The following is a 13,404-nucleotide window of genomic DNA, read 5'->3' as shown; positions in this document are numbered from 1 at the left end:
GATTAAATTTTTTATTTTTACTGACCACCACTGCCAACATACAAAAAACAAAAACATGATTTTCAGCTAAGAAAGAGTTTATTGTACCTGCTAAGACTCTTAACAAAGCTTTTATAAACATTTTTTAACATTTATACTGGAAGTCCATGTTGACAGAACAGAAATATTATGTAAACAACGTACAATTACGCATCGCTTCATTATATGAAGAAAAGTATTGGGGCATCTGGTTCTTGATGATAGCATGATAGGATCAGATGTCTTCAGATGCCCCTCAAAGAGAGGCACAGACTCCAGTAAAAAGAAAATGCATCTATCGATCCATTTGTAGATTTGTTTAGCTGCTTGTAAGGCTGCTTGATTGGTGGTTCTGACCTAGCAACACTAGCATCTAAGCAGCTAGCCACCTATGGTATGTAGCTAATATAGTAAAAGTGTTTTAGATTTATTCCATGGACAAAAGTATTAGAACACCTGACTTTTCTAGCCATGAGGTTCTTCCACAAACTGTTACGATGACATTAGATTCGGTTATATGAAATTGTCACTTCACAGGAACTAGGAGAAACACCCCAGGCCTCCTCACCTCACCTACATCAGTACCTGAATTTATTAACAACCTTGTAGCTAAATGAATCTTCAAAAATCTCCACAAAATCTAGTGAAACATCTTTCCAGAGGAGCGGAGATTATTATAACAGCAAATGGGGACTAAATGTGGAATGGAATATTCAAAAAGAAGCGTACCAATCTTATGCTCAGGTGTCTACAAACATTTTGCGTATATAGTCCACCTTTTCCGTTGTGTTAATAAATGAAATGTAAAAGTATACTGGATGTATATTAAATAACAAAAAAAAGCCCCAATGGTTCACAGGTAGAAAGTCTTCATTATCACAACGTAACAAACTGAAGCATTAATGCTTAAATTATTTGTACGTATTTTGTGCACATCTTCGCGTATAAATCACTTGGTAATTTTCATGTCCTCATACTTAATGACTTTGCCGTTCCTCGTGACTATATGTTTAATTTCCATTTGGCCGGTTTTGTCGTCATAACGTCGATGAACCACTTCTCCGTCTGGTGGCAAAGGACAAGGAATGGACATGTTTGAGAACTGATTGGCCATTTGCTTTGTGTTAATAGGAATGAAAATTTGAGGTCGGGGTGATGGGCTGCGGTTCGGACGTTCAACTGGTATTTCTTGTTTTTTTGCTTCTGGTGGGAAAGGTGTTGGTGGACGCCATTTTTGCTTTGCACCGAAATCTTCAGTCCCTGCTCTGCAGGGATTTAGTTGAGCTCCCAAACCTGCTTGTGGCTTTGTTGCTCCTGTGAGGTGATTTGCCCCTTGAATTGGCCCCTGATTTGCCCCTTGAATCGGCACGTGATTTGCCCCTTGAATTGGCACGTGATTTGCCCCTTGAATTGGCACGTGATTTGCCCCTTGAATCGGCACGTGATTTGCCCCTTGAATCGGCCCGTGATTTGCCCCTTGAATTGGCCCGTGATTTGCCCCTTGAATCGGCATGTGGTTTGCCCCTTGAATTGGCCCGTGATTTGCCACTTGAATCGGCACGTGGTTTGCCCCTTGAATTGGCCCGTGATTTGCCACTTGAATCGGCACGTGGTTTGCCCCTTGAATTGGCCGGTGCGTTGCCCCTTGATTTCCGCCATAAATTGCTCGAAGTTGCCGGATTTCTCCAATAACTCCAAACATGGAGGCTCTTTCTGCTGCGTTCACGATCACCATCCTGGACACCACATTACAGTAAGGATTCTCTTTCAGACTCTCTTTAATCTTGATGGGATTCACGCTGTTGGTCGGAAGCCTGACCCGTGCGCAAAGTTCTGCAGTCATCTTACCCATGGCCCATACGTCTGAACGCTTGTCCCTGATGTTCCCTTGCTGGATCTCGGGAGCAGCGTAGGCCTCGTTGCCCAAGTTTATGGCAGAGCTTAAGCCATTCCGAAAGAATTTTGCCAGGCCCATGTCAATGATCACGGCGCGATGAGATCCGTGCTCGACCTGTTAGAATGGGGAAAAAAACAAAACAAAGTGAGTGTGAGTGGAGTTATTTAAATGGTTATATTGTATAGAATTGTTGATTCTATAGTGTTGGTCTATGTTTATGTTGTTGTCTTAGGTGAATAATCACGAGTAGTTTCAGTCTGCCTTAAGGTGTCAATTCAAGTCATAAATCAAGAAGCTTTTATTGTCATTTTCACCATATATAGCGGACACAGTACACAGTGGCTCTGGTGCCACATTAACAACATAGAACTGTGTGCAAAACAGCAACAGGTTTAAATTGTGAGCAGATCTTACTAATTTATATTGGTTCTTCCCCAAACTAGTAGAAGGCATTTAATTGTACAGGACGTCTTTGGATGCACTAGTATAACATTTTCCCTTCACTTGAACTAGGAGATCGGAACCTGTTCCAGCATGACGATGGCCCTGCACAAAGCCTGCTCCATGAAGATCTGCTTTACATTGCTTGGAGTGGAAGATCTCCTGCTCTAAACTCTATTGAACACTTTTGGGATGAATGTGAACGCTGACTGCACCCCAGGCCTCCTCACATTACCTGACTTCATTAACACCCTTGTAAATTAATAAGAAGAAATCTCCTTAAGCCTACTTGTGGAAATGTATCTTCCCAGAAGAAAGAAAATGATTATAACAGCAAACAGGGACTCAAATTAAATGTTCCAAAAGGCATCTTATCTCATCGTCAGGTGTCGACAAACTTTTGTCCACATAGTGTTAATAAGTAGCAGTAACTCCCCTACATCAAATCAGGCTGCTGTTGATTCAGCATTGATTTGATTTTGTGCTGTTGTGCCTTAGGACTCACCATGATGTTGTCCGGTTTGAGATCCTGGTGGACGATATCTTTGGTGTGCAGGAAGGTCAAGCCTTCGCACATCCCAGTGATGACGATGGCTTTTACTGCCTGTGTCAGCTGTAAAGAAAACCACAGCAGCATTTTTTGTAGAATGTACAATGATTTTGAGTGACTATTTTGATTTATTATTTCAAACTCAGTTCTCAAGACATACCTGTATTTTGGATTTCTGTACGCTAAATATTGCCGTCTCCAGATCCTCACCAAAGATGAATTCCAGAGGGATGTGCCACTTCCCGTCGTCCAGCCATGGCTTGCCGAGGAGCCTCACCACATTGGTGTGTTGTGCTTTCCTGCAGTTTAAAATAGGAATAAGCTTTATTACATTGTGGGTTTTTTTTCTCAAAAAAAACGTGTTTCCAATTAATAATCCTTACATTTAAATGGCATGTAGAGTCAATACAGCTAGAGGAAAATCACAACCTCTTTTATAATCTCCTGTATTGTGAGCTGTAATTAATATTTTTAACCAAAATTGGAACCCAACATCTATGAGGAATCTTAATTTTACTCACTCATAAACACTGCACTCTCTTGTAAGTTGTTCCTTAGAGATTAAGTTCACAGGCACCTTCTTCAGGGCAGCCCAGGTGTCTCCATACTTTTGTTTGTACACTTTCCCAAAGCAACCCTTTGCCAGGGTTTTGGTGGAAAAATCCATCTTAAATAAAAAAAAGTGTTATCATGAATATCTTAGTTCCCATTTACATATTAAGAGAGTGACACAGGTTTCATTTTTGTTTCAAGTGGATGAACAAGGAACAAAGTGTTTTGATTAAGATGAGGTGAGTCACCATTACAGACTTACAACCAGCACAAAGATTCAGCACAGGAACATTCACAAGGCTTTTTCACATGAGTAATAAGAATTCAGAGTAAGATATTTTTCTTGTCTGTAAATAAAACACTGTAGAGTTTGTGTTGCATGTGTGTTCAGTGTAATTAATGTTTTTCCTGGATTACTGGATTCTTGTGCAAAACTAGGGGCTGGTGTTTCTTTTCTACATTTCTACATTTATCTCTAAATCTGCAGTGGTCTTAAAGTAACTTATGTGATCTCTTCTCACCTCACCTCACCTCACCTCACCTCACATCACCTTATTACCACGCACCCCCATTTCCCCAGATCTCTCATCTCATCTCATCTCATCTCATCTCATCTCATCTCATCTCATCTCATCTCACCTCACCTCATTACCATGTACCCTTATCTCCCCAGATCGCTCATCTCATCTCATCTCATCTCATCTCATCTCATCTCATCTCATCATCTCATCTCATCATCTCATCTTTAACATCATTGAGATGGTTTGTTAAATTATATTATAAAATTTTTATTTTTTATTAATATAAAAATATTTCTTTCTTTCTTTCTTTCTTTCTTTCTTTCTTTCTTTCTTTCTTTCTTTCTTTCTTTCTTTCTTTCTTTCTTTCTTTCTTTCTTCTTCAAACTTTCGTTCTTTCAAACTTTTAAATGTTCAGGCTGGCTTTGTGAAGCCCACCACCGTTTGTCAAGATGAACTTCACCTCTAACAGAGCAGAACGTGTTGTTTTCCTCAGCACACAGCAGCGTGTGAGGAGTTCGGATGTGTTCGGGCTCGTGCTGAGTAGGCGGTTCAGCCTGAAGATGCGACCCAGCCCTCGCCTCAGGCAAGTTTTGTCAAACAAAATCAATTCAAGATGTCCGCTCTAATCACTATTACAGCATTACTGGAATTTCCAGCTTAAATATGCCAAGAGGACATAAAAGACGTGGAGGCAAATCAACATTGTAGAGGAGGATGGTGTACAAACTTTCAAATTGATCTCTCTTTTGCTTTTATTTGGTTGAAAATGCTATAGCATGCAATCTTTACATGGGTTTGCCTGCTTAAAACAAACGTGAAAGTGAAATCTTTCAATCTTTTCTTGCTATACATTTTTATCATCAGTATATGACATAAAAACACAAAGCTAAAGTGATTCTAATTGTTTTTTTTACACCTGAATATATTTATTTAGTTTATTTCAACATTAGCAATAGAATATGATGGATTTCTATAACCTGACCTCTGATCAATCCAAACACAGCTTTCAAATTATTCACAGTTTAATCCAGGAACAAAGAAATCACTTATAATACTCCTGATCTAGTGTCAGGACATTCACCCAATATGATTAAATAATTAAATGTACAATATTAGCATTTTAAGTAGATATTATGAAGACAATTAAATACTTAGATCATAGAACATATTTCTTATGGTAATATTCAGAATCTGATCATAAAGGCATATAAAATAGAAATGTACATACGTCACTTTACGGAGCTTTAGGCAGCAGTTGGTGCCAGATGAAGAAGTTTTCTCAGAGTGAAAGCTTTCTGTCATATTTACATGAGTGTGGGTGGGTCTATCTCTCTCTCTCTCTCTCTCTCTCTCTCTCTCTCTCTCTCTCTCTCTCTCTCTCTCTCTCTTTCTCTCTCTCTCTCTCTCTCTCTCTCTCTCTCTGTGTGTGTGTGTGTGTCCTTGCCGTACCTGTTGGTCTGGTATGTCCACATTATTATTATTATTTTTATCATAATTATTTATTCTATTAAGTTTAGATGTTCGAGCGATCGAGTTGGTGATTGATTATACTACTATTTTTTATTATTATCACCATGTAATTAATTAAAACTAATAAAAAATACATTGCAAATATACAAATTATTTTAGCATTGTTATCGTATTGTAATAATTTGTAGCACATAATTAAATGTATTGATCAGTTAATTCCTATTTATTCATTAATTTATTATACACAGTTCTGATTGTAAATCCTAATTGTTCATGTATTTGTTAATTTGGATGAATAAATAATATACCTTTTAGACATGAAAATGGTTTGTTGGACCAATTAGCAGGATGGAATAGACCACTGTGTAGGACACTTTGAGTTTAAAACTGTCTAAATATAAAAATGACTTAATAACAGTGATAATAATAATCCAGTGTTAAACTAGAATCCAGTGGATTTAATAGTGGTTAGTTTTATTGCCTCCAGTTTTTTGGGAATTTCTTGAAAAAATAAGCATGAATACAATGTAGACAGTGTGCTCAGTGATGATCAGAATTAAACATTCTCGTTTACAGTATCTGAAGTGTTTGGCTAATGGTTACATAATTTATTTGTATGACCTTCATGACTCTAATCAACTCTCAATTTGGAATAAAAAGAAAAGCAAACAAAAAAACAAAACGATTCCATTTCCCAGGCTGTTTTGTGTGTAACAAATTATAGATAAAAATCTATGGCATAATTAAACACATTAAAGTGACACAAATGAACAATCTTTAGTGAACGATTCTCTTTTATGACTTTTTCTCTGTATGTTTGACTAATTGTCCAAACTTTAGAACCTGCAGTTGTTATATGTATGTGTGTTATAATGATACCAGCCACTGGAGGGCAGTATTATCTTGCTACTTGGACAGGTTCCTGGCACCACGCCAAACTTTTGATGGGGTGAAATGAGGGCCAGGGTTATAAATTCACCATGAAATCTTTACCGCCTGCCAAAAATACAGTGCTTTTAAAAATGTAATGGCATCCGACTCTCAAAGATGAAAAGGTGCGTCTGAGGACATGGCGGAAGGTGTGGCAGGGGATGGCATGTATATGTCAAAGTGCTTTCTTTTTTAAAATTATATCCTTACTGCGTAATATCCTCACTGTGCTCTCATTTCTCTTCTTCTTACAGACGAGTAGTTCTTCATAGCGCTTCTGAGTCGTGCTGAAGTTCCTCCTGACTCAAACCGAGTTCCTGTCATCACGTCGCCTGAGCACACTGTGTCAGGTGCATGAGTCAGGTGATTGTTAACACAGGTGAGAGCTCTGTGAGGCAGAACATCAACAGTAATTAGTCACTCTCCAGTTTGTCAGGATATGAACAATTAATCCTGTTTGGTAATATGATGAAATATAGCACACTATATTCAGGATTCAGAACCCATGAAATTCATAATATATCTGTAATACTCATAATTTGACACATCAACCTATGACAACAAACAGACAATTTCTGCAGTACAATATATGTATTATAATGTAGCATCAGTAACTCACTCTCCACTTTATTGTGAGCATCAACACAATGCAATTATCGATCTTTAGAACAACTCGATCTGTTTATCAGATGTGATTTTCACTTGACAGTTTTTTTATATCATCTGTACACTTTTAATTGAAGTGGCATGTTTTAAAACTAATGTGTATTCAATTCAAAACGGGAATTCCTGAAATTTCTTGAAAATTCAATGCATCGATTTTAAAAAGTATGCACTGGACACAAGTTGGCATTTGTATCGTGATGCATATTTATTTTTTTTTACATATTTGCTTTGCTAAAAAACAATGTATTTAAACGTAGGAAGTGAAATTTTAGGGTTATAAATGATGCAATACAACTTTAAATTAGAGGTAGAGCTGTAACTTCCTGGTGACAGAACAGGAAAGGAATTGAATGCATTGAATTGCATTGTGTTAAATCGAATCAGAATCGGATCGTAATTGCGGTGAATTGTATCACATCGCATCGGTAGCTGCTTCATATGTATATTTAATGCATCACATGTTGGCTATGCATTACATCGGCTCTCAGTAATGGAGATGCACATCCCTATTGAATAACATAACAATATACATAATTTCTTTTAGTTGCTTGGTGTTTGACGCTATTCATGCAGTTATTTTTTTATGAATCGGATACAAAATTATTAATACGCGCAGTACATGTGCAGTTTATCAGCCTCCTTAATCTAATTAGTGCTGAACAAATCTGGGCCTTAATGCATTTCTGTATTAGTCTGCAAAATCTTTTATACATAACATAAATTCTATATAAACGTCTTTCTAGAATATTTTGTCTGAAGCAGAAAGTCATTACAACCCTGTCTGAGATTATAAAGACCTGCTGAAGGACACAATCTGTGTTTTGTGTCAGAACGGTTATGTTTTTTTTTCTTTTTTGCTCGCTGTGTTCATGCTTTCCTTCCACACGAGGTTTTAGCCGTCCAAGGAGCTGCTTTGGTACTGAGAAGCACATGGATTTTATCCCCAAATCACCTCTAATCTACAAAATAACCTTTTAATTTATCAAGTTTCTGCATGATTCAAGGCTAGAGAGGGATTTCTGAGAAAGGAGGGTCACATGTGCACCACGGGTCGGAACCAAAGCAGGTGTTTAGTAAACTGCAGTCAGGTGTAACTGATCACTCAACAAATAATATTCACACTTTTAATACATTATGCAGCCAAAAATATTGGTACATATGATTTTTTCATCCGTACATGTTTCTTCCTTAAACTGTTACTACAAAATTGTTTAATGTGAGGTAGAATTTTACTTTCTCCCACTTCAACTAGGAGACCCAGATCTGTTCCAGCAGGGCAATGCCCCCAGGGTACAAAGTCAGCACCATGAAGATTTGCTTTACATGGTTTAGAGTGGAAGATCTCCTGCTATAAAGCACTGACCTCAAACCTACTGAACACCTTTTGAGATGAATGTGAACGTTGACTGTACCCCAGGTCTCCTCACCTCACTCATCAGTACAGAACTTTACTAACACCCTTGTGGCTGAATGAATCTCCACAAATTGACACAAGCACCCACAAAAATCTAGTGGAACATCTTCCCTAGAAGAGTAGAGGTTATAATAAGAGCAAATGAGATACGAGCAAATACGGCTCTTTCGGTCAGGTGTACACAAAAAATGTGTCTATAAAGTGTGAGTTAGATTGAAATTTCTACAAATCAAATAAATTACATATAAAAGTAGGAGCAGGTTTTCATGAGGTATTTAGGCTCTATATCATGCTAATGAGAATACACAGAGCAGGAGGCTTTCTGGAAAAGAAAGAAATACAAATTAATATCGATGTGACGTGATCTTTCGGCGTAACACAAATGCACTTCATATTTTGTTTTCCTCTGCGCAGAAATTGACCTTGAACAGTTGAGGAAAAAGATACTTTTACAAGTAAAAAAAACTTGGCACCATGTTGGCACAATGTCAGCTTTTGTTCGCAGGCGAGAATTTCTCCTGGCTACGTGAGCCCTGAGCATCAATGGAACTAATTAGTAAATCTGTAATTAGTCATAATATGACAGGATTGTCTAAGCCAATGTGTTCGGTATTAAAAGCATTGGATTTTTTATTATTTTTTTTATTTGTATTGAATAAGGACAGATGTGTACCCTAATTTAAACCCTTCTTTAGACCCTGACTGTGATCACATGGAAACACTCCTTCAGCACGTATTTGCTCCTCATTTTGTCACGTTCCTGAACACAGCAAACTTATCTGCACAGATCTCAGACATCTGTTCTTTTTTAATCACTAATTAGCACTCACAGCCCTGTTTTGTTATACCGGCTTTAATTGGAGTGTCTTTCGAGCTCCTTCCTCAGCTGCCTGCTGTAACGATGCTTATTATAGACTCACTTAAAAAAAAAAAAAAAAAAAAAAAAAGAGGGGCAGATTTCGTTTTTCTGGCTCTTGGGTCGTGATTTCCGTGAGCGAATGACAGCTTCTCTGCCTGAATAACGTGGAGAGAGGGTCTACAGAGCTCTCAGGGAGGAGTCGTGGTGCAGCAGCGTGGGCTGATCGCTGATGAATCAGTGAAGTGTTCTGAAGGTCTTCAAGTAGACATGAAAGCATGCTTAATATAGGTACAAATAAAAACCTAGTTTGTGATGCTGTTAGAGGAAAATAATCAGCAACAGGGCGATGGTGATGACGTCCTGTTAACACCCAGCTCTCTCTCACTCTAAGTGTCCTCGAAATGGTGTAAAACTTAGTTGCAGAAACACTGATACTGGAGACTCCTTTCAAAGATGATAAAGCAGAAAAGATTTTTACCATATCAACAATTACACACATCTTTATTTTCTAATGCATGGCACGTCCCTTAGATGAGATGTTACTATAGAAACAAATGATGTGTCACTATAGAAACAAATGGCGTGTTACTATAGAAACAAAAGCGTATTAGAACAAGTAAATTAATGAAAAAAATATCATTATGATTTGTCTTACAAAACTATTATGTTAATTAAATGAATCAACTCGGTAATGTGGATATTTCCCTCCAAGTCATCATAACTTCACATCCTAATGACACGTGTGAATGTCACAAGCAAGTTTTAAAGCCCTTTTGATCACTTAAACTTCAGTATGAATGATAGAAAAGAGCATACGCTTGAAGCTGTGCCACCTGTCTACTTTGAGGAGTCGTGCTTATAAATAATCCATGGCCAATCGTGGAAGCCGTGACCTCTATTAACCCCCGTAATGGGCCACGGGTACGTCAGACTCCTTTTTATTTTTTCCTCTGAAACTGATGTGAGAATTTATACCGTTAAATACAGTTTAAGCAGAATGGTTGAAAGCTTTGGTTCCCCTTTTGCTGCCAAAACAATCCTGACCCTTTAAGCATTAACAACATGAACATCTTCACCACGTGCATCAATGAGCCTCGGCCGCCCAAGACCCTGTCGCCGGTTTACCACTGGTCCTTCTTTTGATAGATTCTGACCACTGCAGACCAGGAACATCCCACAAGAGCTGCAGTTTTGGAGATGGTCTGACCCAGACGTCTAGACGTCACAATTGGTCAAACTCGCTCAAATACTTACACTTGCCCATTTTTTCTGCCTTTAACACTTTGAGGATAAAAAGTGTTCAGTTGCTGCGTTATATATCCACTAACAGGTGACATGATGAAGAGATAATCAGTGGTATACACTTCAACACTTATAATGTTATAATGGCATAATCTAATGCCTGAGTGTATGTATAAAAATAAAAAAAACACCACTGTGAACATTGTAGTCTTCAGTTACTGTTTTTTCTATTTCTGGTTAATTAATTGATTAATTTTCAACATACCCTCCATTTTCCTTTATATGTCAACTGTTGATTGTTGTGCAACTATTATTGTATCCTTAATGTGTATTTTCCCTGATGATGAAGACTGGGGCGACTGTGGTGAAGGAAAAACTCCCTTAGATGTTACAAGGAAGAAACCTTAAAAGGAACCAGATTTAAAATGGGAACCCATTCTCATTTGGGTGACATCAAGAGTGTGATTATAGTCTTTAAACAATACAAAAACACTGGAGAGTGAGAACTAACATGAACACTGGAATGTAAGTTTATGAATGATGTCCTATCTACAGTCTTATACAGTCATATGAGGACCAGGAGCCAGGGGCTACTGAGCAACTCACAAAATAGCTCAACATTTGAGATCATCATTGATACAACACCAGCTTCTCCATGCCAGAGCCTTTAAACACTCAAAGAGGTCCAATGTCCAAACTCCACATGAAGTGGAATCCAAAAATAAAGATAAATAAATTGTGTTGTTTCGCCACAGCTGTGACAGATGTGTACGATGGTGGTTGCGTCATGAGCCGGTTCTGCCGAGAACATTTTCAGCACGCTAGTCCTGTTTGACTTTGACTTTTCCACTGTTGCATCTTCTCTGTGAGTCACACTCATACACACACACACACACACACACACACACACACACACACACACACACACACACACACACACACACACAGACACTCACAAAAACACATATAGCAGAGTGCAGCAAGGCCTGAGCTTGCGCCTGCATGACAAACACACTGGATCAAAAAGAGAACAAAAATAATAAAATAATAATTTTTTTCTATTTAATCTCTAAACAACACCACAGCTTTCAGCAAACCATCCGAAAGGACATTAGGAATGTAGTCAGTCCTCTATTCAACGCTCAGTCACTCTTCGGCATATTTCCTATATCGGCCTGTTCTTGACTTCCTGTTGTTTCTCTGAGTCACAGGCACTCAGTGTTGTTGAGAAACTTGTGGAGGCAGCTGGATGGAGAAATTCGTCCATTGTTGTAGAGCAGAATGTCAGGAGTTTCAAAAGGTTTAAAAATGTTCTAAAAGCAGGTACAGGCTTCATTTACTGGTAGCTTCTTTTAGCAGGATTCCACAACGTAACATTTAAAAAAGGGTTTTTCTCCAGTGTTTAGAAATGACATACAATTCCACTAGATTTTGCAGTGTGCTTCCAGAGCCATCAAGGGCGTTACTAAAGTCAGGTACTGATGTAGGTGAGGTGAGGAAGCCTGGGGTCAGTGTTCACATTCATTTCAAAGAAGTTCAATAGGGTGGGAGCTCTATAGCAGGAGATCTTGCACTTCAAACCATGTAAAGCATATATTCAGGGAGCTGACTTTGTGCACATGGGCATTGTCATCCTGGAACAGGTTTGGGTCTCCTAGTTCAAGTGAAGGGAACATTTCATGATACAACACCCCTACTTTGAGGAAACTATAGCGAAAAAGCTTATACGACTGCAAAAGTGTCTTAATACATTTACCCGTATTGTGCAACAGCGTGTCTTGAAGCTCAGTAGAACATATGCGGATAATGATGTAAAATAAATCTACACACAGAGCTGAATAACGGTTTAAGGACCGGAGTTTGATGTTGTGTTTTTGCGCTCTGTGCGTTCCCATTATGAAACGACACAGAGACTCGGAGATGTTGATGAGATTATTCTGGAGTCTTTGTTCACACTACCTTTTTTCCAGAACTCTAATCGAGGAAGCAGAACACATCAGAGCTCTGGGCGGGAGATTAGAGGTGGATTAGAGCTGACAGGCCTGGTCTCCATGAATGAGCGTGGTTTGATGTGTGACAGCGTAGAGCAGGGAGTTTTTGCTTTTTAAGTGGGTGGGTGGTGTGTGACGACTATGAAACTGTGTATGTGGGTCTTTCTTTAATTTGAGAGTGTAATAGTGGTGAACACTGACTGACATGTTTGGAGATAGACTGTGACAGATGGAGCGCTAGTTACAATTTGGTCTAAAGATTGTGTTTAAATATTGCAGTGCTATAAAAATTGTTACTAAAGCAGCAAGACAGAAATCCAATGACCAACACCACATGCACTGTAGTGGCCATGTTTTGTATCACCAAAGCACTTCATGTCAACGATGCTAACTAGTGCCATGGACCCAGAAAAGATGAGATGTCTGAATTTGTTTTGAAGTTGATAAGTAGAAAATATGTACGCATACCTCTCTGTCTAACAACATGTGCACCAAATATAATTCTTTCTCTGTGTGGAACATAGTTAAAATCTGAGTTCCCTTACGAATGTATTAAGGGGAGGACCGTAAGTTTGTTTAGTCTCGCACTTTGAGCACAGTGTCCCTTTTTTTTTTTATTGTTAAACATGAAACCATACACAACAATGCCAGGGGTATAAAATGTAACTAAATTTAGCGCAGCGTCACTGTGGCTACTCGCGCCGTACCGAAAATACGATGTGTAATGCGGCGAAAAAAATTTTGTAGTGCACTGTAAAAAGACAGATTTTGTTTTGTGCGAAATCGCTGCCACTTTTGTTTTCACGACATTCTTGCGATATGGAATCTTTTGTGCTTTATGTACAGCTTCAAG

At 38.5% G+C, this 13,404-nt stretch overlaps 1 protein-coding gene across 3 annotated transcripts; it reads right to left on the bottom strand.

Moving 5' to 3' along the window:
- Nucleotides 1–864: 864 nt before the first annotated feature.
- LOC310720073 (uncharacterized protein) lies at nucleotides 865–5,318 on the bottom strand. 3 transcript variants are annotated; one of them, XM_083530398.1, is made up of 5 exons: nucleotides 5,213–5,318; nucleotides 3,428–3,573; nucleotides 3,067–3,205; nucleotides 2,862–2,969; nucleotides 865–2,029 (listed from the first exon to the last, which is right to left on the bottom strand). In XM_083530398.1, the coding sequence occupies exons 1-5, from the start codon at nucleotides 5,279–5,281 to the stop codon at nucleotides 968–970; spliced, it is 1,524 nt and encodes a 507-aa protein (XP_083386524.1). In that variant the 5' UTR covers nucleotides 5,282–5,318; the 3' UTR covers nucleotides 865–967. The 3 variants fall into 3 exon arrangements, with proteins under 3 accessions (XP_083386524.1, XP_083386522.1, XP_083386523.1); XM_083530396.1 differs by having other exon boundaries at nucleotides 5,208–5,314; XM_083530397.1 differs by having other exon boundaries at nucleotides 3,428–4,009; nucleotides 4,098–5,216.
- Between the last annotated feature and the right edge of the window lie 8,086 nt (nucleotides 5,319–13,404).

Source organism: Silurus aristotelis (assembly GCF_946808225.1).
Source record: "Silurus aristotelis genome assembly, chromosome: 25".
In the NCBI taxonomy this organism is placed as follows: domain Eukaryota; kingdom Metazoa; phylum Chordata; class Actinopteri; order Siluriformes; family Siluridae; genus Silurus; species Silurus aristotelis.
Note: the sequence above shows the minus strand (reverse complement) of the source record. Positions and strands in the feature narration are given on the sequence as shown.

Coding starts and splice junctions, on each gene's coding strand:
- LOC310720073 (XM_083530398.1), bottom strand. CDS start 5,281: ATGACAGAAAGCTTTCACTCTGAGAAAACTTCTTCATCTGGCACCAAC. Junction 2,970..3,066: donor TACAGAAATCCAAAATACAG/GTATGTCTTGAG, acceptor TTTTCTTTACAG/CTGACACAGGCAGTAAAAGC. Junction 2,030..2,861: donor TCAAACCGGACAACATCATG/GTGAGTCCTAAG, acceptor CCATTCTAACAG/GTCGAGCACGGATCTCATCG.